The sequence below is a fragment of the Erpetoichthys calabaricus genome, chromosome 1, assembly GCF_900747795.2.
Source record: "Erpetoichthys calabaricus chromosome 1, fErpCal1.3, whole genome shotgun sequence".
NCBI lineage: Eukaryota > Metazoa > Chordata > Cladistia > Polypteriformes > Polypteridae > Erpetoichthys > Erpetoichthys calabaricus.
The window spans coordinates 19981289-20007069 of NC_041394.2; the positions used below are offsets into that span (position 1 = coordinate 19981289).

The 25781-nt window shown below is 37.5% G+C and overlaps 1 protein-coding gene across 2 annotated transcripts in view; it reads left to right on the forward strand.

The window, feature by feature from the left end:
• Positions 1-25571, forward strand: part of c1h19orf47 (chromosome 1 C19orf47 homolog) — a 50194-nt gene extending 24623 nt beyond the window's left edge. For both annotated transcript variants that reach the window (XM_028796114.2, XM_028796121.2), the window contains exons 5-8: positions 5179-5304; positions 14580-14723; positions 17076-17152; positions 24211-25571. In XM_028796114.2, the coding sequence (XP_028651947.1) occupies positions 5179-5304; positions 14580-14723; positions 17076-17152; positions 24211-24798 (935 nt within the window). In that variant the 3' untranslated portion in view covers positions 24799-25571. The remainder of the gene's footprint in view (positions 1-5178; positions 5305-14579; positions 14724-17075; positions 17153-24210) is intronic.
• The last annotated feature ends 210 nt before the right edge of the window (positions 25572-25781 follow it).

Below are 25781 nucleotides of genomic sequence, written 5' to 3' on the forward strand. Positions count from 1 at the left end.
TTGGTGCAACACTACTTTTGTTGATTACTTACAAACCCTCTTTTTGCATAAAAGTTGGGACACCTGTATGAATTGTTTGCATCAATTTTCAAGGTTTAGTTAACTTTCATCACAGCAGAAAACCCTTAAGTTGTTAACCCATTACTCGTTCCTTGAAAATGCACATTTGCATAACTTTGAAAAATTACATTATTTTTCGTTTTTTGGTATCCTAAACTTTTTTTTTGTAACCTCTGGCAATTTAATACTTACTTTTGTACCATTTCAAGTTATTTTGTGGACTTGAACTGCTTAAATTTCAAGAAAAATTGGTAGTACTAGGGTGTTGTACCGTGTTAGCCATTATGAATGTAGAGAAAAGCCAAGCAAAATGACACCTTTTATTGGCTAACTAAAAAGATTACAATATGCAAGCTTTCGAGGCAACTCAGGCCCCTTCTTCGCCTGAAGAAGGGGCCTGAGTTGCCTCGAAAGCTTGCATATTGTAATCTTTTTAGTTAGCCAAAGCCTGAAGAAGGGGCCTGAGTTGCCTCGAAAGCTTGCATATTGTAATCTTTTTAGTTAGCCAATAAAAGGTGTCATTTTGCTTGGCTTTTCTCTACAAGAAAAATTGGAGTATTTTCAGTGTTTTGACCAGTGACTACAACAAATTATTGAATTTTTGCATATTTTTTTTCGTAGGAGAGGGATCCTAATTTAGAAGCACATGGTAGTACAAAATTGCAAATAATAATTTAACCAAAATGCACATTCCCCAAGATGTGACCAAAAAAAAAGAAAAGTCTGCCACTAATATACCTCACCCTTCCATAAAAATCCCAAACTTTGACACTAAGACTAGTTGCACCAGTTGGATGTCCATATGCCAGTATAGTATGTAGTGGTGCAGTAGAGTGTTTTAGTATTTCAGGCATTGAACTCTCAAGTCAGTTACCTTATATATAAAAGTCTATGCGTGGAAGTGTGTGTGTCTGTCCTGCACGGAAGTGAGTGGCTGAGTTGGGGTAAGGGCTTCACTTCCGAGGAAACATAAAACTCACTTAGTCGCTAATAACAAAAGCGAGGCCAGCATGGCAGCAAAACGAAACCACAGAAGAAAAAGTTGCTTAGCCGCTAATGTTGGCAAAACGGTATCTCTTTTACTTTTTCTCCCGCCACTAATGCACAAGCAATGTGAGCACATCAGCAAAATGAAAGAGATGAGAGAGATGCCCAGAGTAGTTCCTTTCAATTACCTGACATCTCTGCATTTCAGGTTTTTTTCTGATGATTTCAATAGTTTCTATGACCCCAGGCTTTTTACAGCATGGGCTTACACAGCCAGTGATATATTATAACAGGAAACTAATGAAGTCCTTACACTGCAGCTAAGCAAAATTAATTGGACTTAACGAAATGAACATTGTCTATTGGTCTTCCTATCCTTAATTGCATAATCCAGTGTACAAGGTGCTCATTAGGGCTGTCAGATTAGCCAATACTTTTGATTCAAATGATAATTTCAAGAATATATATTGATGTGAATGTATTTGAATATATGTATACATTGAAAAATCCGATGTGCAACATGTATAACTGTATATAAGGTACTTTACATTAATAATAACACTAACATATTGTTTTCGGTTTCAATTTTTTTTTAACTCCCAAAGTTTTTGTCACTTCATTATACTGGTGGGCAAAATATGTTGAACATTACTTGTGCTTAAACACATAGAAGTTCCATATTAATTGGCCTCTGGACAGAAAAATCGTATAATGTAATTAATCCCCCACCCCAATTAATACATTTTTTATTTTAGTACATTTTTTCTATTTTATTTTGCTTATGGTAAGCCCTGAAAATGTGAAATGTTTATAACTGTATGTGCTGTTGCTTTAACCACAGCATTTAAATATGACAAATGGCACTTGAAAACACGTGCCTTCAAAAAGCGAAGCTAATATTTTCCGTGTGCACAAAGTGACTTAACCAAGAAGAAAGCAGATACTATAACCCTCCACACACATTTGTTTTGTACCTGTAATAAATCCAGGCAAACACTGATTGTGATTACTCCAACTCATCCATTAATTAATCCTTCTTGCTCTTAGCTAAGTGTTTCTATTCTGCCAGAAGTCAGATGATGTAATGCCAGAGCTCATCTTTCTTCTATGTTTAAAAAAAAAAAAAAAAGTAAAATAACAGACCGCAAGACAGCTCCAGCAGACCCCCGTGACCCCATGTTAGGATATAGTGGGTTGGACAATGACTGACTGACTGACTAACCAAATAAGAATAAGGAGGCAGCTGAGCATGGAAATAAAATAGAAAAGAGTGTGCAGAGTAACACCATTCAGTTAGTGTCAGTTAAAAATAATCTCTGTTCTTATGCAGTGGACTAAGATTTTTAATTTTTTTTCCTTTTGTATGTCTTACTAATGAATGTAATGGGACCAGAGTCCATTAGTTATAATTTTTGATTAAAGCATACAATCAATTTTTTTGAAGAATGCAACTTAACATTTTTCTTTTTGCAGGTATGGCACATAAAGAAATAATTTCACATCAGGTGGTTTCTTTCCTTGCTTTCTTGTGCTAAACTGTTGAATGCTTACAGGATATTTTCTTTCAGCAAACAGTATTACATTCTGTTGTCTTAGCGTTGCACACCATATTTAATTAATGACTGGGAAATGGTATTGTATACAGTGGATTCAGAAAGAATTCAGACCCCTTCACATTCTGCACAGTTTATTGTGTTGTAGATTTAATTTTAAATTAATAAATTTGCCATTTTTGCCCATCAATCTACACACTCAGTAACCAATAATGACAAAGTTAAAACATGTTTTCAGAAAGATTTGCAAATTTATTACAAATCAAAAACTGAAATCTCATTTCAGTATTCAGACCTTCAGTACTGTGTAGCTTTGAATCTACTTTGTAAGTCTCTACAAGTTTTGCACACTTAAATTTGGGCAGTTTATCCCATTCTTCCTGGCAGATCCTCTCAAGCTCCGTAAACTGCCATTTTCAGGTCTGTCCACATGTGTTCTCTGGGGTTTAAGTTTCGGATTTGGCTGAGTTGGTCAAGGATAGCCAGAGACTTATCCCAAAGTCACTCAAGCATTGTATTGGCTGTTTGCTTTGGTTTATTGTTGTGCTCAATTCTGACCAGTCTCGCTGTCCCCTGTCACTGAGAAGCACTCCCACAGCATGATGCGTACCACACCACCGTAAAGAATGGTATTAGGTAAGTGATTAGCAATGCCTGTTCTTCACCAGGCATAGTGCTTGGAGTTCTTCCCAGAGAGTTCAGTTTTGGTCTCGTCAGACCAGAGAACCTTTTTCCTAATGCTTTCAGTCCTTTGAATGCTGTTTGACAAAATTCAAGTGGGCTTTCATATGTTTTTTGCTCAATAGTGGCTTCCCTCAAACCACACTAACATAAGTGCCTCCCTGACCAATGCCTTTCTTGCCTGGTTACTCAGCTTAGCCAGACAGCCAACACTTGGAAAGAGCTCTGGTAGTTCCAGATTTGTTTAATTTCACAGTTAGAGGCAATTGTACTCCTTGAAATACTTAAATCTTTAGAAATGGTTTTATCCCATTATCCTGATCTATATCACACCATGGTTTAATTGCAGACTGGCTTGGATTTTGTCCTGACATGCAGTGTAAATTGTCGAACTGTATATACAAAGGTGTGTGCCTTTCTAAAGATGCCCATTCAATTAGTTTTGCCACAGGTGGACTCCAATCTCAAAGATAATTAAAGCAAAAAGGATGCATCTGGATTAAATGTGGAGTACCGCAAAAAACCATTGGAATACCTGTATGAAATATTTCAGTTTTTCATTTTTTATTGAATTGCGAACATTTCTGAAAACACGTTTTCACTTTGTCATTATGGGCAATTGAGTGGAGACTGATTTGGCAAAAGTAGCAAATTTATTAATTGAATTAATCTACAACACAAAGTGCAGAAAATGAAAGGGGGTGTCTGAATCCACTGTTTTACTCAAATGTACAGTATGCACAAGAACCACATGTGCAAAGGTAAATAACTAAAAATAAAAAGAATGTTACTTTTCCAAAAAATACTATATATGTGGCATACTTTAATCACAGTAATCATTTATTAACAATCTTTGTTTTCTGAGGATGGAAAGGATACCTTTAAAGCTTAAAGCTTGTCAGGAGCACAGATTGCATTGTTGCAGGAAAAGTTATTTCCAACCCTGACTGAATATATTCAGGTTTTTCAGCACCGGTTTTAGTAGTCCCCCTTCCTACAGCATATCCATCCATTATCCAACCCACTATATCCTAACTACAGGGTCACGGGGGGTCTGCTGGAGCCAATCCCAGCCAACACAGGGCGCAAGGCAGGAAACAAACCCCGGGCAGGGCGCCAGCCCACCGCAGTTCCTACAGCATATATTTTCCATAATCTTTATTGAATGTTTCCCACTAATCCACTACTAATTATTCTTAAGCCTCACAGCTGTAAGCTGTGCGTCTACCTCTTCCTTTATCTTTACCCTCTTTCTTGTCAAATCTTAATCTCATATTTTGGTTGACACAGAGAGATCAGCTGACGTCTACAAGAAAGTGCATTGCTCACAATGTTCAGATACGGGCTCAGTGCAGCTGATTAGGTAGAGCACTCTGTTTAGCTGACGTTGCAAAGCGCTTGCCTGGAACTAAAGATTACAGGTTCAAAACTGATCACTGACAGCTCACCACAGTGCAAATCTTTGAACTGATAGGCTTCGTGGAGCAAGTCCACAGCATTCTGACATATCATTAGTCCAAGTAAAAGTTTGAATAAATATTTTAAAAATAAACATTGCCAAATGAAGTTGAATGTATGGCCAAACAGATTCTAAAAACAGAATCTGAGTAAGCATTCAGTTGCATTCAGGTAGCAAAGCATGTTTGGGAGGTGAAAGAGAATTGTAGAATATATTAATAAGTGATACATGGACTTCCTTCAGAAATTACACATTTAGTTTCACATAAATGGTAGTTCTTGATAAGAAGTTACATATACAAAATCTCAAGTGTATCAATGTGTATGGATATGTCACAGTTCAGAGATACTGTAAATGTAAACCACTTTTTCAATAACATCTCTTTATTATTTTGTGCTATATTGAAATGACTTTTGACTTTATTTCCTTTCTCTTTAGCTGCATCCCGAATGATTGCTAATAGCTTAAGCAGGGAATCTCCTCCAGGCACACCTGTGCGGCGACCAGACAATCGTCTCTCTGTTACTGTTTCCAATAAACAGGCTGCGAAAATTGCTAAAACAGGTGAGACAGGAGAATGAGTAAGGTAACAGTAGTATATAGTGCATTGTTAGATACCAGTAAAGAATGCAAATTGTCATCCTGCTGTGGAAAATATGAAATTGTAGGTAATTAATGTCGATGTTTCATTTTTCTTTTTTTATTCTTATGGCAGATGTTTATGCAGATATGCTTTTTCCTGAAGTAGCAGCAAAATACATTTTTATTGTAATTTTTTTATCAAAATTATGTTAAGTTCTAAACAAAACTGTTCGGAAATCTTTTGCAGTGATAATTTTTATTGTGTTAACCATTGAATTGCCCGATGGGCTGTTTGCTTTCTTTTAACTGATTTCATTTAATTGTAATTGTTATATTCTGTTAATTGTGAATAAACTTACCATCAGGTTTCAGGATTGAAAATTTGTCATCTACCCATGTGGCAATGATACAGCTGTGGCCATGCAGTCCTAAGAAAAGAAGTAAACCCAAGAAGTTACAGTGCTTAGAGATTTTGTAGCTTGCCACCTTACTCATTAATATTCTTGTTTAAACTGCTGCAGATAATTTGGACTTAATTACAAGAAACAGAAAAGGCCATTGTATTAATTCCAATATGCACATTTTATTCTATGTATAGATACTAAATATTTCACTATACAGTAAAGAGCAACCAAAATCGTCTTGATGAAATTAGTGATGCACCAAAAAGCAGTAATGTTCAGATATAGTGTGCTTTTCAATCATTGATCTTTTTGCATCAAAATGTGCTATAAAGAACATGCTCTGCTTTGTTGATATTTAGCAGAACAGATCTATGCACCTATCAAGTATTCATCATATCCCCATCTTCCATGTGCGTTAATCGTCTAGAACCAGGACTCATTAGGCCAGGTGATTTAGCAAGCCTCCATTGTCTAGATGTGGGTTTTTGACACATTTACCCAGTTATAAGAAGATATAATGAATTGTGCTATCTGAAATTTCCTCTTTTGATATCACTGTTGCCATCTGTTATTCAGCATATGTCATGTTAACCTCCATCAGCCTGTTTCATCAAGTCTGTTTTTGACCACATTTTCAAAACACCTTTGATTTAGCTTTGCATTGCTATTCCTCATATGTTATACTTTAGCCTTGTCTATTTACCCCTTCAATTCCACTCACACACCATCTATTCATATTAAGCTGATATCTCTGCTGAGGAATTACTCTGTGTGTCACTTCCATTTCCGGACCCCATCCTGCCTGAGAGGTCAATTTTACAAGAATTGTAGCCACTAGTTCCGCCAGTGAGTTAAGCAGTTTATCTGGCTGTTTAGCTGTGTCACAACTTCCTGTGCAGTAGAGAGCATCTCTCTCAGGTTTGCTACGTGTGTGTTGCAGGTTACATTTACCCTCTTTCTAAGCAATTTATTTTTGCTGAGGAATCTGCTCGGTGTCACTCCAACTGCTGTGCTCACCTAAGAGACTGTAGAGGTGGGACATGAACTTATGACAGTCTGCAAGTTCTAACGCTGAGCTAATCAGAGGACTCCCTTTAGCCAGTGGCTGATATGGCTATTTAGCTGTGCTGGCATTTCCTACACTGCAGCCAGCGTTATTCTCAGCTTTGCTGTGTGTTGGCGTGTGGTGTAGTTGATAATTAAAGATGAAGGGCAGGTTCACCTATTAAACTGGATGCTGTGTACAAATTCTTGCCATCATAAGGTGAGTCGAATTGTTATGGCATAAAAAATTACAGTTGCAATTAGTAGCATGCAGAAATGGCAATAAGGGTGAGCAGGCTTCCAGATGTTAACAGCCAGGCTAGAACTTTTCCCATTCTGACCCCAATACATGCCTCACCCAGGCACATATAACCGAACTCAACAGACTGGCTTCCAGGCCAAAAATGCCCATCAAAGGTGAAGGAAACCACAAACCTCTTGTTTTTGGATCAACACAAAACATTGTTTCTTATATATATATATATATATATATATATATATATATATATATATATATATATATATATATATATATATATAATGTGTAAACATATATAAAATTATTTATATATATGAATAGAAGAATGACCAAACAAGGTGAAAGGGTACACCTAAAAAATGCTATCCAGTGCAAACAAGTCCAATCCAATGTCACAATCCAAGAACAAAGCAGAAAAATAATGAAACAAGAAAATCCAATCAGTACTTACTAATGACGATATTAACTCTTCAGCAATTAATATACCTCTGAGGAGCACCGATATTTGCTCATATTTTTATCTTTTATTCGGCAGGTAAATTTAGCCAAAATGTGTTAGAAAAATGCAATCCATATACTATTCAGCTGAGTATTTAGAAACTACAAAGTTAACAAGTAGCAGAGAACTAAATTTAACATAGAGTACAGAGTTTTCTCCACAGTAACAGACTACAACTCAAACAGATCCAGAGATATTTGGTGGTTGATTGGCTCAGTACAGCTTTATATACCCAGTTGGAAAGCAGAGGTATAGAAAGTCTAAGCTGTCCCCAAGATACTTTGTGAAGGGGTTTGTCTTCAGGAGGGTCCTAATAGAAATAGGTTGGGAACAGTTTGTTTGGTTATGGAATGTGCATTCTACAGTCTGTAAGGGAGGATTAAGAAGCGTGTTCCATTTTCAACATGTTAGAAGAGGCACAGTAAGCCAACAGGTAGAACCTGGAGCTCCTGGAGAGTCATGGAGAGACTTGTGGATCTTTGGTACATGTTAAACTATGGGTCCTAGCTGCAGTTGGAAGCCAGTGGAGATAGCGGGGTAGTGTGAGAAGCAAGCTGGTGGCATTGGAGAAGCCAAATAAACATGTTGGAAGGACTGCCGGAAAAGAGTTGTTATAACCCAACTGAAGGATAGCAAACAATGAGATGAGTGACATAGATGAAGAGTCTTGGAATTCGGTGATCAAAGAGAGATCACAGTTGCATCAGTGAAAGTAATGGTGCACTGCATGTGAATACACTTGACTTGAGCATTTATAGTTTTCATACTCTTTCTCTGTACGTTTAGCATTCGTTTGCTCAGAGGTTGATGCGCTTGCTGCTTCTTGAGCAGCTCTTCTTTTCACCACCCTAGCAGCCCACTTCTTCTCTTCTTTCGTCGGCATCTTTTCACGTTAAAACTGATTAAGTCAGTGTTTGTGTTGCAATTACTTAGTATGTTTTCTTTAGTTTTTCACTTAAGCTGGCACTAAAGTCATCTTTCTGCCTCAAGAATGATTTTAAGATATGAAGAGGTAGAGGAAGTGACGGCTAAGGTGGTAGGAAATGAGAATGGCTGGCTGCTGCCAAGAGTTGATTCTACAATAAAATAAAATAAAAATAAAAAGAGGAATAACCTTGGATGTCAATCATCACCCTGATAGTAGTAGTAGTAGCGGATAGTAGACATCATGTAGTACAGTCATATGAAAAAGTTTGAGAACTCTTCATAATTCTTTGGATTTTTGTTTATCATTGGCTGAGCTTTCAAAGTAGCAACTTCCTTTTAATATATGACATGCCTTATGGAAACAGTAGTATTTCAATAGTGACATTAAGTTTATTGGATTAACAGAAAATATGCAATATGCATCATAACAAAATTAGACAGGTGCATTTAATTTGGGCACCCCAATAGAGATGTTACATCAATACTTAGTTGAGCCCCCTTTTGCAAATCTAACAGATTCCTCCTATAGCCTTTGACGAGTGTCTGGATTCTGGATGGAGATATTTTTGACCATTCTTCCATACAAAATCTCTCCAGTTCAGTTAAATTTGATGGCTGCCGAGCATGGACAGCCTGCTTCAAATCGTCCCATAGATTTTTTGATGATATTCAATTCAGGGGACTGCGATGGCCATTCCAGAACATATTACTTCTCCCTCTGCATGAATGCCTTTGTAGATTTCGAACTGTGTTTTGGGTCATTGTCTTGTTGGAATATCCAGCCCCTGCGTAACTTCAACTTTGTGACTGATGCTTGAACATTATCCTGAAGATTTTGTTGATATTGGGTTGAATTCATCCGACTCTTGACTTTAACAAGGGCCCCAGTCCCTGAACTAGCCACACAGGCCCACAGCATGATGGAACCTTCACCAAATTTGACAGTAGGTAGCAGGTGTTTTTCTTGGAATGCGGTGTTCTTCTTCCGCCGTGCATATGACCAAATAACTGAATTTTTGTCTCATCAGTCCAAAGCACTTTGTTCCAAAATGAATCTGGCTTGTCTAAATGAGCATTTACATACAACAAGCAACTGTTTGTGGCGTGAGTGCAGAAAGGGCTTCTTTCTCATCACCCTGCCATATAGATGTTCTTTGTGCAAATTGTGCTGAATTGTAAAATGATGTACAGATACACTATCTGCAGCAAGATGTTCTTGCAGGTCTTTGGAGGTGATCTGTGGGTTGTCTGTAACTATTCTCACAATACTGCGCATATGCCGCTCCTGTATTTTTCTTGGCCTGCCAGACCTGCTGGGTTTAACAGCAACTGTGCCTGTGGCCTTCCATTTCCTGATTGCATTCCTTACAGTTGAAACTGACAGTTTAAACCTCTGAGATAGCTCTTTGTAGCCTTCCTCTATACCATGATACTGAACAATCTTTGTTTTCAGATCTTTTGAGAGTTGCTTTGAGGATCCCATGTTGTCACTCTTCAGAGGAGAGTCAAAGTGAAGCACAACTTGCAATTTGACCACCTTAAATACCTTTTCTCATGATTGGACACATCTGTCTATGAAGCTAATCCAACCAATTTGGTGTTGCAAGTAATCAGTATTGAGCAGTGACATGCATTAAAATCAGCAAAATTACAAGGGGACCCACATTTTTGCACAGCCAGTTTTTCACAGTTGATTTAATTTCATACAACTAAATACTGCTTCACTAAAAATCTTTGTTCAGAAAACACCCCAGTACTCAGATGTTCCTAGGAAATGAAAGACATACCACTGTTATCTTTTTTGTTGAAAGGAGAGTAAATTATTATGCAGTTTGAGAGAGGTTCCCAAACTTTTTCATATGACTGTATATGTGTACCAAATTTCAGGTGAATAGGTCAAAGCGGTTTGCAAGCTACAAGTGATTTAAAATCCTGGACAAACAAACAAACAGCCACGGTAGTGTATTATATATAAATTTTGCTTGAATGAAAGGAAATCATTCAAGGTCCCACCAAGTTTATTCTCAGTAACTGATGGCAGTGGATAGCATTATTAGGGACAATATTAACGTAAAGAAAGGTGACATCATGATTGCTTGCCAGTTTTGTCAGTAATTGATTCCTGGATTTGGAAAAAACTTAAGGGTGAAGTAGGCTTTAAGTTTGCGGCACAGCTCAGTGAGTACACCTGATTCATGCTGACTTTTCTCTTTCTTGATTTTGTTTTATTTGTACGCATATGTAACAGGGTTTTAGAAAACTAGTCACGTGTCCTTAGGCTTCATAGTAAGAAAGACAATGTTTGGAATAATAAGCTATTGCTTTGTTATTATTTTAAGCATAACAAAATAACTAACAAAGTAGAATATATACAGTACTGTGCAAAAGTTTTAGGCAGGTGTGAAAAAATGCTATAAACAAAGAATGCTTTCAAAAATGGAAGTGTTAATCATTTATTTTCATCAATCAACAAAATGCAGTGAATGAACAAAAGAGAAATCTAAATCAAATCAATATTTGGTGTGACCACCCTTTGCCTTCAAAACAGCATCAATTCTTCTAGGTACACTTGCACACAGTTTTTGAAGGAACTCGGCTGGTAGGTTGTTCCAAACATCTTGGAGAACTAACCACAGATCTTCTGTGGATGTAGGCTTCCTCACATCCTTCTGTCTCTTCATGTAATCCCAGACACACTCGATGATGTTGAGATCAGGACTCTGTGGGGGCCATACCATCACTTCCAGGACTTCTTGTTCTTCTTTACGCTGAAGATAGTTCTTAATGACTTTAGCTGTATGTTTGGGGTCGTTGTCCTGCTGCAGAATAAATTTGGGGCCAATCATACGCCTCCCTGATTGTATTGCATGATGGATAAGTATCTGCCTGTATTTCTCAGCATTGAGAACACCATTAATCCTGACCAAATCTCCAGCTCCATTTGCAGAAATGCAGCCCCAAATGTTCAAGGAACCTCCACCATGCTTCACTGTTGCCTGCAGACACTCATTATTGTACCGCTGTCCAGCCCTTCGATGAACAAACTGACTTCTGCTACAGCCAAATATTTCACATTTTGACTCAGTTCAGAGCACCTGCTGCCATTTTTCTGCACCCCAGTTCCTATGTTTTCGTGCATATTTGAGTCGCTTGGCCTTTTTTCCATGTCGGAGGTATGGCTTTTTGGCTGCATCTCTTCCATGAAGACCACTTCTGGCCAGACTTCTCTGGACAGTAGATGGGTGTACCTGGGTCCCACTGGTTTCTGCCAGTTCTGAGCTGATGGCACTGCTGGACATCTTCCGATTTTGAATGGTAATAGGCTTGATGTGTCTTTCATCTGCTGCACTAAGTTTCCTTGGCCGACCACTGCGTCTACGATCCTCAACGTTGCCCGTTTCTTTGTGCTTCTTCAAAAGAGCTTGAACAGCACATCTTGAAACCCCAATCTGCTTTGAAATCTTTGTCTGGGAGAGACCTTTCTGATGCAGTAGAACTACCTTGTGTCTTGTTGCTGTGCTCAATCTTGCCATGACATGAAACTGTCTTCCACAACCTCAACTTGGTAGCAGAGTTTGGCTGTTCCTCACCCAGTTTTAAGCCTCCTACACAGCTGTTTCTGTTTCAGTTAATGGCTGTGTTTCAACCTACATGTGACATTGATGATCATTAGCACCTGTTTGGTAGAATTGGTTGATCAGACACCTGACTAGAATCCTACAAAATCCCTGTCTTTGTGCAAGAGTACCTATAAGAATTGATGCTGGTTTGAAGGCAAAAGGTAGTAACACCAAATATTGATTTGATTTAGATATTTCTTTTGTTCGCTCACTTTGCATTTTGTAAATTGATAACAATAAACAATCATTATTTATATTTCTGAAAGCATTCTTTGTTTACAGCATTTTTTCACACCTGCCTAAAACTTTTGCACAGTACTGTATGTGTATGTATTATTCTAAGCACTTGGTTTAGCTATTTAGCACCAGCTAGAATATATAGTAACACATAGCTTATAAGGTTCTAAGTAATTGATGAGTTCCAGAAATTATGTAGAAAGGCTGTTTTCATAAATTTAATAGATAAGTGGATTAGAAAAATACAGCAATTTGCAGTTTTGTATTCAAGTTTTTAATACGTTTTGTCTACCATGCTGTTAACATTTTTCTTTAAGTGAGGTCCATGTCAGGCGCCACATCTACAGTATCTCTTCAAAAATGCTCTTCTCTACAGTGTGAAAAGGAGCCACCTCTTTAGTTTAATAGCATGCTACCGCTATAGTACAGTGTCCAGCTTGCACTCTCATATATTTTTGTACCTTTACCATATGCCTTTTTGATTGACTGCTGGCCTCCTTTATTTGTAGTAGTAATTCTTTTTTGAGTGGGATAACCAAATGATGCACACTCAACTGACTGTAAAGGTTTGTTTTCTGGGCCTGTTTTGCACTAATTGCCTTCATACGTAATTTAAAAATTGCTTCATTTACAGTATTTGTTTTTTCACTGGGACTAAAATCAAAGTACCAGAAAACTGTTGAGGTTACAGGTTTCTTTGCCAGTAGTTCCTCCTTATTTTGCTAATAGTTTCATGTACTTGTGGAGAATCAAAATAAGGACATCTACTGGCCAAATGCAAAATAAACACTGTAAAGGATCTTTCACTTTAAACAACCTACCAATATAAAAATACTGTATTTCCTTACTTCATTAAAATGGTAAAAATTGAGCTGTGTATCTTTAAAATATGGTACATGCAATTTTATTGTGAGATGGTGGAGCAGCTATTATAACCCCCAAGCATCTCTCCAAACCCTCTCTGCACACCTGATGGTATTGTATGTCAATGATATTTAGAAGTGATGATGTGAACTTTTAAGTTCAGACTGTATATTTGTAAAATCGAAATTGTATTCTTTTTCTTGGTATTAGTTGAAATTAAAGTGTGTCTGCCAATGATTACACTTGTCTTCCCTGCTGTTTGTATGTATCCCAGACTTGCAGAAATATCTGGTTAGAGACTGGATATGCATTCATATGATGATATGTCTTTGGCACTATTTGAGTAAAATCTGTGATGCTTACTGAAAAACTTCACAATTAAAACATTCTCCTACTTAACACAATGCTTGATAACTTATTTCTTTGAACTTACCTTCCTTTGTGGAAGAATATACCAGATTATTGTTCATACGTATGGCCGCTTGGACTTAGTCATCAACGAGTGGGTAGGTGCAGTGGCAGATCTACTACGAGCCATGTTGTAAGTTGAGACAGCATTCTTATTTAAAAGACACAACCTTTTATCATCAACAGAATGACTGAGGTTGTGGGTGCAACTTGGCAAAATTAGGTTTCTGTTCAGAATTACGGTATCTCTGATGAGGAGCTCTCCAGACTGGGGGAGGACCAGAGTTAGAGAAAAAAAATGTCATCTGAAAGAGGTTGAGATAGTGAGATTCAGTAATTCCTCTCATTTGGTCTAGGAGCACCAGAGAGTTTTTCAGGAGGACTTGTTGCTACTTTAACTGTCACCATGAAGATGAGATATAAAATGAGTTACTGCCTTTGTATCTTCTTGTGGAATATACTTCAGTTGCACACTTTTTAGACTCATTGCTTCTCCCTTTTGGTGCTGTAGTGGTGTTTCCAAGCGAGCCTGAAGAGCATTGTTATAGTTGTGCTATGTTTTTACTTATATGCAGCACTACATAAAAAAACATTAACGGAAAGTGAAAAATACAGTACATGGATTCTGTTTTTCTGCTTCATAATCATCACTAAAGCATTTTGTTTAGAAAATCATCTCTCTGCTATAGAAAAATGCATTTGCATGAAATCAAAGGTGTATAATTTAAACATATTGTCACAGCTGAACTCTGAAAAACACAAATGAAGGTAAAACAGCTGTTATTTAGAATTCTCATTGTAAACTTCAGTGCAGTTCAAATTTCAAAACAGTTTGGTGTGATCTTGTAAATCCAAGGATATTTGCATTTAGCTTTTGCTTTATTTTGCCAGCGTTCTTTCAGTTTGTTGTCCACAATATATGCTTTGTTTTTCTAAAGTGTTTGTTGTCAGCATTCATGTTATCTTCTTTTTTTTGTTTTTCCATTTTATAATAGTGTCTAAATCTGCAGATGAGAGTCCTGAAATTCCTGTGAAGAGGAGACGAGTCACAGCAGAGATGGAGGGGAAATACATAATAAACATGCCTAAGGGAACAACTGCCAAAACAAAAAAGATATTGGAAATGAAAGCTGCCAAAGGTTAGGGTATTTATTGGGAATTTTTTTTTTGGTACTTTCTGCAGAATTGTTACTGGTAGTCTGGTCTGTAAAATGACACTCTTGGCTTTAATGAACTGTATATGTGACCAAAATATCGGACTTTACCATTCAAATTCTTTTGAAAGTTTAAACATGTTAGATCCCTTTTACATTTGAAATTGAGTTAAATTCAAGATGCCTGCCACTGCACCTGTGTCCGAGGAGTCCTTACACATAGGCACCAATTTATTTGCTTCCCATTTCTCTTTTTTTTTTTACTTACTTTCATGAGATAAATATGTTTAAATGGAATCCAAGACACTTTACTGTTTTTTATATGGCCATTGTTATTTGTCTGTGTATGGCTCTGCTGTCATTATGGTAATAGTCTGCTTCTTGGAAAGAAACTCTTCTCTACTGTTTCTGTATAAGAAGCTATTGTCTTTGAAAAAAATTATGCCTGTGTATTTGATTCTTTCACTGTTTTTACCATCAAACGTTGATGCAAAATAGCTGTCCTACATCATCTGTAGCAAATTGTACAGGAAGCTGTGGCACTCAATTTATAGATTTAGGACTTATAAACAGCATCAACATATAGGTCTCTGAAAACTAGTGTTGATCTCATGACTAGTATATAATAAAGCGTCTACCTAGAGTTTTGTGGTTAAAGTAGTTGGAATACACAGAAATAGATAGTGACATTATCTCTGCATGGTGTAATGGAGTTAACAGTAAAAATAATAAACTTAGTATGAAATTTTAATTACTAAATTCAACAGCATTTTTGATTTAGAAAACATTCGTGTTATGGATGGGATGACTGGGATTACCACTCAGGAACCACACAGATGCTGAGCCCACACACAGTGACGTCTCCTTACAGTCTGAAGTGCTGAACATTTTCCCCAAAAAATATCATTGCCCTTGGTACTTTCTATAACTGTTCAAATATTTGGGAATGCAGATCAGACTGTGTTTCTGTTTGTTGTCAGATTGCTTGTGTAATAGCACACATCATATGTCGTGGAAATTGCATATTATCTATCGCTGAATTGTAAAGAATTGAATTTGGCACTTGGCCATCTTCCGGATTGCAGCTGCTCATTAAAGATCATTCAGTATGGTTTTGTTCTTGCTGTTTTCAGAAGCGGAGATCTTTAATTTTAGCTTATCGGGGATGATCTTTACAATCTAAATGCAACTATCCCAGTTATACTGTTAACTGTATGTTTACCTTAGTAAGTAAATTCACCTAGCAGTACTCAAATTGTGCAGAGTTGTTATAAAATTATAGATAGATCAAAATGTATTTGCCCTTAGGGGAAATTTGACTTTTTATAGTGGCTCTATAGATAGATAGATATAGTTATGCACTCACACAAACATGCACGCACAAGAACACACACACACACACACAAGAATGACTGAAAAGGAAGAAAATTAAAAAGAAATCTTCTGACTTAGCAGTCACTGTCCCCGTAAGGCATTATGTGGGCTTATTGCCATTTGTATTAAGGAGCCCCTGTCACGTTTCCAGAGACACTTCTGCTAAATGATTTATTGGCTGAAAGTACTGTGTACGCAGTGTTAGTTTGTTGGAGAGAGGACGTGCAGCATTGTTCATAATGGCACTCAATTTTGTTTTATTTCTCTCCTTTTCTACTATCCTCCGGGGGTCCAGAACGTGTCCCTTATTATTAATTAGCATGTTGATTCTGTGGGCATCTCTTGAATCCCAGCACACCACAGAATAGAAAAACACACTGGCCCTCACAGAGTTATAGGAGATGTGATGGATGTCACTACCCGCATTAAAGAGCCTGCTGCTGCTCTTTTTAATGTACTTCCTCAGTGTTGCTAGATCAGTCTAGCTTGTCATTGATACGGACCCCCAAGTACTTGTAGAAGGGCACCACCTCCACATCCTATCCCTCAATAGTGACCTTCAATAGAGGCTCAGTGGTACGGCAAAAGAAATTCACTATACAAAATAAAGTTGGATTATATGAAGCACATTTTCTCTGTAGTGGCTGAGATGTTAGTTTTAGGTGCTACACAAAAATAAATAATAAGCTTTATTTAATATTCAGTCCTTACCACAGTTACTCTGAGAGTGTCACTTATTGATACTTGCGCTACAGAATGTAGAGGCAACTGCACTTTTGAATTTGATTTTTTATGTCGCTCAGGGCAAAAGGCACCAGCAAAATAAATGTGTGTAATTAGACTAAATTTTAAATTACATAATGAAAGAGAAATTTGTTGTGTCACAAAATTGTTTTGATGATATTTTAAAATAAACCTTTTCTAAATTTGATTCTTAGTTTTCTATATATTTTTTCTCTGCAGAAAAGGGGGTTCATAGAACGTCAGTATTTGAAAGACTTGGAGCCGAGTCAAAGGCAGATACCACAACAGGAAGCAAGGTGAGGCTAGTGACTACTAAAAAGACAAAGTTAAGATGGCCGATTTACTGCTTTTCACTTGCTTTTGTATAAATTATCCCTTTTGGTACCCTTACATCTTTCCCAGAAAAAAAAAACTGTCAAGGACAAAAAGAACGCCTGTTATACCTTTCAATGCAGTGAGATTTTTCTGTATGTACTGTTTGACCCTTTTAATATTGCAACTGAAGATGTTCTCTTGAAACTCGTTTAGGACATAGATGTTGCATTTTTATTCAGGCACCTGGCTATTTGTTTTTGCAATTATCTGAGTCACTTTCTCAACATCTTACTGCCCACTGTGAGCAGCCACCTCTTGCTCCAAGGTGGTCCTTGTACATCTCTGTTGATTCTGTGTTTTTCTTTCGTCTTCTTTTAGATTGTTTAAAGGCACAAGTGACTTGATTTTCTTACAGTCAAGTCAGTACAAATATTGTAAATGTATTGCTTAGAAAGGCATTTACACACAAGGCAGTAGACTAGTGTTTGGGGAATAAACGTGGAGTGATTCATGTTAAAAGCAATGGGTTCACTTACCCAGTTATATTCCATTATAAATATGTTCAAGGTTTACACAGGCTGTTTTAGAATAATTGTAAATAATAAAAAATACCATTTATCTTGAAATTATACTGCAGTTTTGGACACAATAATCTTCAGAGGTAGTAGCCAGAAGATTTTCCAATAAATAAAAGTTTTTATTCCTTTTATAGCAAAGCATGGTGGAACTCTGATATAGGCTACATGTGTAACTGCTTACCATATTAGGACTTGCCATATTTATTGTAATTAATACTCACCCTCAAGATTTATTAGCACAAAGTAAGCACAAAGGTAGTGTCAGTAGTACAATGTAATCAAAGAAAGAAAAGCAGTAGTAGGTTCTTTACTTAGCCTATGTAGTGGTTGATTCACTTTTCCCCAGAGATCCACCAAAATTAGGCCTGTTGTCTATGTTGCTTTCATTTCTCTCCAACAACACATGTCTGAACGATGGAAGAAACACAAGCCCCTTGCCTCTTACTTCACTCTTTAACTCAAAGGTCACTGAAATCACAATCAAAAGTAGCATTTAAGCTTTCTCTCAGGAGTAAATTCAGGGTAAACCCTTAGCAGAATCTTCCCTGAATACTTTGGTTCATTCAAACTTCAGTTTAGGTGTGTGCTTCAACATTTTGGTGAAGCTTTATGCGTATTCAGTCCTTGCTATTGATCACAGCATACGTTTTGTTTTACCAGTACTCTTTTGATCTACTGTATGACACTGGTTATTCAAACTCTGTCAGATAGGACACACAGTACAGCTTATTTCTACATGACAGGCAGCCTCATGTGTCCTTGCAATCCAAAACCCCAATCCGCAATACAAGGGAAGAATCCCATTTTTAAGACGCTTTCTTGTTTTTTTTAGTTATATTACCTTAACGTCTTTAGGTTTACAGTGAGTTTGGATTGCATCTCTTGAGGATTGGCCTCAACAGAAAGTAGTGAAAAGTTTGCTGTCTATAAATTCGTGTATTTTGTACACGAATATTGCTCATTTACAGATTAATAGTGATAAACTTGCATTTTGTATTCATTTTCTTTATTTCTACACGAGTTGCGATTTATAGACTATAAATTACATTTCTCTGTTATAAAAAAAAAAAATCTTGGAAGGAGACGATAAGTAATTTTCTCGGAGACACTTTAATGTCCCGCGAGACAAGGCAGCGAGACAAAAGGACAGCTGCTGTACAGGTTTTTAAATGATCGACGCGCAGCACGACAAGCAGAACACACACCTTGGCAGCAGCAGCCAGCCAGCCAGCAGCTGATCCGACTGCATCTCCTTAGCGTTCGTTCAGCACCCCCCCTCCCCTTCACAACATGAATGGCAGAGACGCAAGGGAGGGGGTGGGTGAGCGAAGCGAGCAGGGCAAAGCGCTCTAGTTAAACTATAAATTAATTTTTTTTTCTAATGTCTTTACCTTGCATCCACCAGCCATTTTTATTCTTTCTTTCTTAAGAAGGGAGGGGGTGGGCGAGCAGGGGGCAAAGCCCCCTAGTTAAATTATAAATTACATTTTTTTTTCCTAATGTCTTTCCACAAAGCCATTTTTATCCTCTTTCTTAACTTGTGTTTAGCCTTTTGCAAGTAGACACTTGTAAATGCTAGTTTGCGTGTAGGCATACACATTAGAGGCAATAGATTATGAAGGCAATTGGTTGGAGCCAGAATGGCAGAAACTTTGTGATAGGTGATGAGTACTTGCCCTTCATCCCAGTTTCAGTGCACGGAGTGTTTCAAAATGGTAGCCTGACACTTTGGTGTTACTTTAACTCTTTTAGGGCTAATTTTTTTTTTGTTTCTTTTCTCCCAGGGCTGAATATTTTTCCAAAAACTAACATTTTTAAAAAAGAACACAAAGCAATTGTTTAACACATCAAATCAACAAAAAAATTTACTTTTGACAAATGTTACTGTCTTGCATGTTGTATGAGCCTGCATACTCTATGATTTCACATACATATCACATACATTTTACACAGCAAAGTCTGATCTCGCTCAAAGCAGCCAATTTCAGTCATTGCCACATTGCACTCCTTACAGTATGTGTTGCTTTGATGCCTATTTTTCAATTGTCTGTTGCTGCACTTTCTAACATATATTGTTAGTGTGTACTGTAGAAAGACAAGTCACCCATTTGCCATCGTGCCATGCCACTGCCACCAAGTTTTCTGCCTGCATGAAAACCGTATTGTCACCTCTTTTCATCTTCTGAAACTTTATGAACTTTATGTATGGCATTATAGCCTGGCTCACCCCGTGGGATTTGCTTCTGTTTATTACAGAAGTGAATAAAACTTTGCAGCAGCACGTACCTATGCCACCAGGGGACAAAACACGTTTGGACCAATGCTCCCTGAAGTTATATCACCAGTTCTGTCCCATCTCTATTTGTAATGCCACAGCGCGCTTCATCTCGTCTTTCGTTGTGGGTTTCCACTTTGAAAAACGAAAATGCGATGCAAACGCAGCCCGCGATTCAAAAAAAATCTCTGCCTACCTGTTTGTCTCGTCTGACAGTAGCTGAAAAGCAGCATCAGGAGAGAGCAGCCTGAAGTACAGCAGCTGGTGATCTGTCGTGTCCAACAGCAAGCCATGCCATCTTGTAAACTCCGGTAGCCAGATCGGCTCTCAACGGATCAATGTCTGTGTATTTATTCCATGCAAACTTTGCCGTAGATGCATCGGCTGCGTGAAGGCACTCAACTGGCAGCAGATTCGCTGGCGCGGCATCGGCTGGTGTCTGATTAGATGATGCCTGCTTCTAACTCTCTTGCTCGATCTCCTGATCACTGCCAATAAAGTCCGATTCTGAAAAATCAAGAGTCCGACTCCGCGATAATGCGCAAAACATCGCCTGCCGAGTGTTTTCTTTTCTGCACTTGCTTCGCTGCCTTTTCACATGTCGGTGCCATCTTGCCTTTGTTTACATTTCGCAACTCACGCACACGCAATGTTTATTTGCCGAGTCAACGAGTCTAGCATTCCTCCAAGCACAGAGAGAATGCCTGTGACGTGACAGTGAGATTTGTCGCCATTAACAGCTGATTGTCGCCCCCTATCCCTGGATGTCGACTTTTGTCGACATTCGCCTTCAACCCCTCCTGTCGACAAAAGTCGACATCCGCCCTAAAAGAGTTAAACTACACTGCTGGGTGACTGGTACTGTTTATCTGTAGTTCTCAGTGCATTTAAATATTTCATTCATTTAATAATATTGCTAGTTACAATCTCCATCTGTAGCAACAATTTCTCATTAAACCTCTTTTAAAGCAACAGATGGCAGCAGCACAATGTAACCACATCATAATGTTATAACAATTCTAGAGCATCTCCTCTTCATTTATTTAGTCTGAAAAAATTAAAAGGCTTTAGAATACTACCATACCTACCTTGTAGACTTGTAATAAATGTGCAGTTTTACTTTTCTGGACTTTCACTTGTAAGTCTGTCTTGATATGTTAGAGATGAGAGCTGTACACAGTATTACAATATGGGGTTCTCAGATATACAGCGAGAAGCAAAAATACTGAGATGAGGTAATATGTTATTTTTATTATATGTATTCTATGTATCCTAGGTGAAAAGATGGATGTGAGACTAAAGTACAGAATGTCAGCTTTTACTTTTGGTCATTGTTTTACAGGTATCAAACAATATTGGGAAAAAAATGACAGTTGTTGTGTTTAGTTCTCCTGAAGTATTGGGACAAATGAATGCCAGGTAATTCCAATTGCTCAGGTGTTCCCTTAATTATTAACACATAAAAGAGGTTCAAGAGTGTAGGGTTGGTTGTAGTTACTGGAGTCTGCATTTGGGGTCTGGTGTTGACTTCAAAGGTACAAAACAAAATGAAAAGTGGAGAACTAACTATGATAGAAAAGCAAGCCATTTTAAAAAATAAAACAAACACCCATCAGAACCATTGGTGAACAACTGGGCATTCCAAATTCAACAGTATAGAATAGTTTGAAAAAGAAAGAAACTGCTGGCGGTATAAACAATTTGCAGTGAGCAGGCTGTCCCAGTAAGATATCGACAGCAGACGACAGGGATATTATTGTTAGAGCAGTGAAGAGATACCCAAAATAACATCCAAAGCAATAAAAGACAGTCTACATATTGCAGGGGTGAAGTGTCACTGTTCACCTTTCACAGAAGAATTAAACTGAAGAAATGCAGAAGCTAAACTACAAGATGCAATCCTCTGATCAGGAAAGGCCAGACTGGAATTTCACAAAGAAGTACAAGGTGCCAGAAAGGTTATGACAGATTTTTATGAGTTTTTATAAGTTTTATGACAGATGTGGTAAAGATTAACCTTTAACAGGTTAAAGGTTAACATTTGCAGAAAGAGAGGACTGCAAATGATTCTAAGCACATGTGGAAGAATAATTTTAGGGTAACATAGCATTCATCTTAAAGAAATAGCATATAGAGTTAATAAATATGGGAAACCAAATAAAGGTCAATTGAACAACAAAATGAACACTGAAATATAAGAATTGGTTTAGGAAAAATACTGAAATGGTCAAGTAATGAAGAATGTACCAGAAGAAAGGTTGATGTAATATACATAATGTACTGAAGGATGATTAAGGGACGACTAAGAAATCAGCAAATGTCCTATAAATGAGAATGGACAGTTGTTATATGCACAGAAATTTCAAGGGTGGTGGCTCATCTCAAAAGGCATAAGAAGAACCAGAATATAATATGAGACTTTTATTTTATATAAATAATTTGGGTGTAAACCAACGAACCAACCAGAGTAAAATGTATGCATTGATTAACACTGAATGTAAATTCAACAGTTTATAAAATGAACCTCTATCCTTTGTTTCTCTGACGATTCTGTAACAGACTTCTTTTGAAGAATGCTTTCTCCAAGGTATTTTGCCGAGGAGTAATTAAAAGATACAATGAGCAACTTTTCTCCAGCCTGATTACTGAATTATCCTGTTAAAGGATGTTTCTTTCTTTAGTAAGATGTAAAATTTCAACCACACACACCAGTTTATCTGTGAAGCATGGAGGAGGCAGTGTCATAATTTGAGCATGCATGGCAGCTTCCAGAATGGTCTTGTTGGGCTTTATTGACAATGTAAATGATGGTAGCAGCAGGAAGAATTCTGAAGTGAACCATCTTCACAAATCCAAACAAATGTCTTCAAGCTATTGGCCTAATTGAGGATTTCATCAGAAAGAATTAACTGGCCTCTTTTTTACTAGCTCTCACCAGTAGCAATGTCACATGAACAGATATTTGGGTACTAAATTGTTACTAAAGTTCCAAAAAAATGTTACTGTACCAGCTTTTTTACAGTGTCAGTATTGCTCAGAAATTATCCAGTGCTACACTCATGCATGACTACAAGTAGACAAATTACTTAGGAAGGCACAATAATACATGAGAAAAATGTGAGTGAAATCACATCAAAAAATGGTGCACAGTGATACAGCACTGCATCAACATGTCAGGCAGTGTGGTGTAGTGAGTAAGGCTTTGGACTTCAAACCCTGAGGCTGTGGGTTCAAATCCTGCTACTGACACTGTGTGATCCTGAGCAAGTCACCTGACCTGCCTGTGCTCCAATTGGAAAACCCAAAGAAATGGAACCAATTGCATCATAAATGTTGTAAGTTGCCTTGGATAAAGGCATCAGCAAAATAAGTAAATGTAAATGAAAAGAAAAACAGCAGAGGACATATCTGGAAAGATTTTGTGCTTGAGACGGGAATTTCAGCACACAAGTGCAGGAATCATTTTTGTTATTTATATAAAAAAAAAAAATAAGCAAAATACACAGCGGCTCATGAGTTTTCCACTTTTACTCCATTGTGGAATTAGTTCAGAAACAGATTTGTGTGTGCTTTTAAAAGTGAAATAATTTTAGTGATCAAATAAGGTATGATTGTTTAACAAGTGTTGTCACATATTTGTAAAGAGAGACAAAAAAAAATAATAAAGATTAATTGATTTCAGTAGTGTCCTACATTGTCCCAGTAAATTAACTGAGGGTTTGTATTCACACTCTATGATTTGCCTCAAAAGCTAATCAGCACATCGTCATCTCATAAGTTTTAAGATTGGTAATTTTCTGTCTAACCGTTTTAGCTCTAGACTGTCCTCAGGAAACTGTGATACACTGACACACACACCCATCATTTAGATATCAGTGTTTTCAGTAGCAGGGGACCCTAAAACATTGAGATTCGTCAAAAAACGAAGTAGACATTAGTTTATGGTGGCAGAGGACACAAAGCAAACAGCAGTATGAGTTTCTGACATTGGAAATTTGAATGTGCTACATCCTTCATGCAGCAGTGTGTCAGAGTGTTAACAGTTAATGTTCTATACTCATTCCGTGTAAGTGCAACCTGAATTGACTTAGTTGGTAAACACTTCTTCAGTTTGAAATATGTTTTCATCTTCCTTACCATAACACCTGAGCCCCTTGATGGACAAACCTGTTCTTTTGTTTTTCAGCCTACTGGAGTTTTTAGCCGTTTGGGGGATGCCACAAGAAACTGTATAACTGAGGAGGAAGAAGAAGCTACAAAGGAGGAAGAAAGAGATGATAATGTAGAAGGTGTGCAGAGTGATGAAGATGGTTCAGTTTTGCAGTATGCTGGGGTACTAAAGAAAACTCCTCAGGGAGGAGACAAACTACACCACCAAGGCCGGATCTCTGTTAGAGCTGCTGCAACCACCAGCAAGTCAAGGACAGTATCTCCAGCAGTGAATAAATCCAGCACTGTTACAATAAGGCGCCTCTCTAAACCGGTCTGCATTCCTGCATCCTCAACCTCAGCAAGGAAACCAGAGAAGCCAGAGCCACCTGGCAAAATTAGCATTTTGAAGAGACTAGGCAAGCCCCCAGTCTCAGCAGCAGACACTCAGGACAGTCGGGTTACCAGCTCCAAGAGCAAAGGCTTTACAGTTACCATCAGCCGCGGGACAGGCAGTGCCAAGGTGAGCAGCAGTACTGCCACCAGCAGTGAGTGTCTAGGGGCACAAATGGACAGTATGGGCAATGTTAGTGTCTTTAAGAGATTGGGATTGAAGACCTCTTAGTAGATGTTTTAGATCTATGCTAATTAAATGTTGTTGTATCATACTATTTTTTAAATATTCCTGCGGAACTTGTGTGGCAAAGTACGCAAGTACTTCCATTGGAAGCCACATTTATTTCTATTGGTTCCCAGATTATTTTATATTAGCGGCACATTTGTATTTTTAATATCCAGCAACTGTGTGATGGGCCAACATCCAGTCTTGGGGATGGTTGTTGTGGACAGAATTTGTGAACTTTCTTATTCTTAGATCAGCAAATCAGAGGGCTACCATAGCAAAAGAAGATCCGTTTTATTTTGCCTTCACATCATTTTATAGCATTACTTAGCGGAGATCAGAATTAACGTTACAGTTATAACAGCTATGGTAAAATCATAAGAAACGTTTTATTTTCATAATAGTTATTTACCTTTTAACCACTTAAATGTTGGTCTACTTAGGTATAATTTGTCATAATAAGATACCATTCTTTTTGTCCAGTATCAGCTTCAACTATGCAAGTTAACCTCTGCCCCACTCTCTACAATCTGATTGGGTCATTTTTTGGAAATGGCTCATACTCCAATTTCAACTTCGAAATTAAATATTTAAACGATACATTTAAAAAATGTTTAATATACATAAATCTTTTTTTCTTTAGTTGTCTTGTTGAATTGGAAACATTGCATAACATGAGTGTACATTTTCACATTTGTGGGTTGTTGGCTGTAAATGTGTTTAGAGGCCCAGTGCTTAAAGGTTGGTATGAAATTAAAAATGTCATTGTTGATTAAGCAATGCTATATAGTTTAAATAAATACATTTTGTAATATGTTGTCATGAGACTGCACACACTGTAGTTCCTTCTCCATAAAAATGCAGATTCTCTTAACTACTACTGTAACAGGGGAGAACACCTGTGCATTTTTCTTATAGTATATGATGATGGTGAAGAAGAGGTACATGGTTAAGTGGTGAGTGTATTTTTAAAAACATATCTAGAC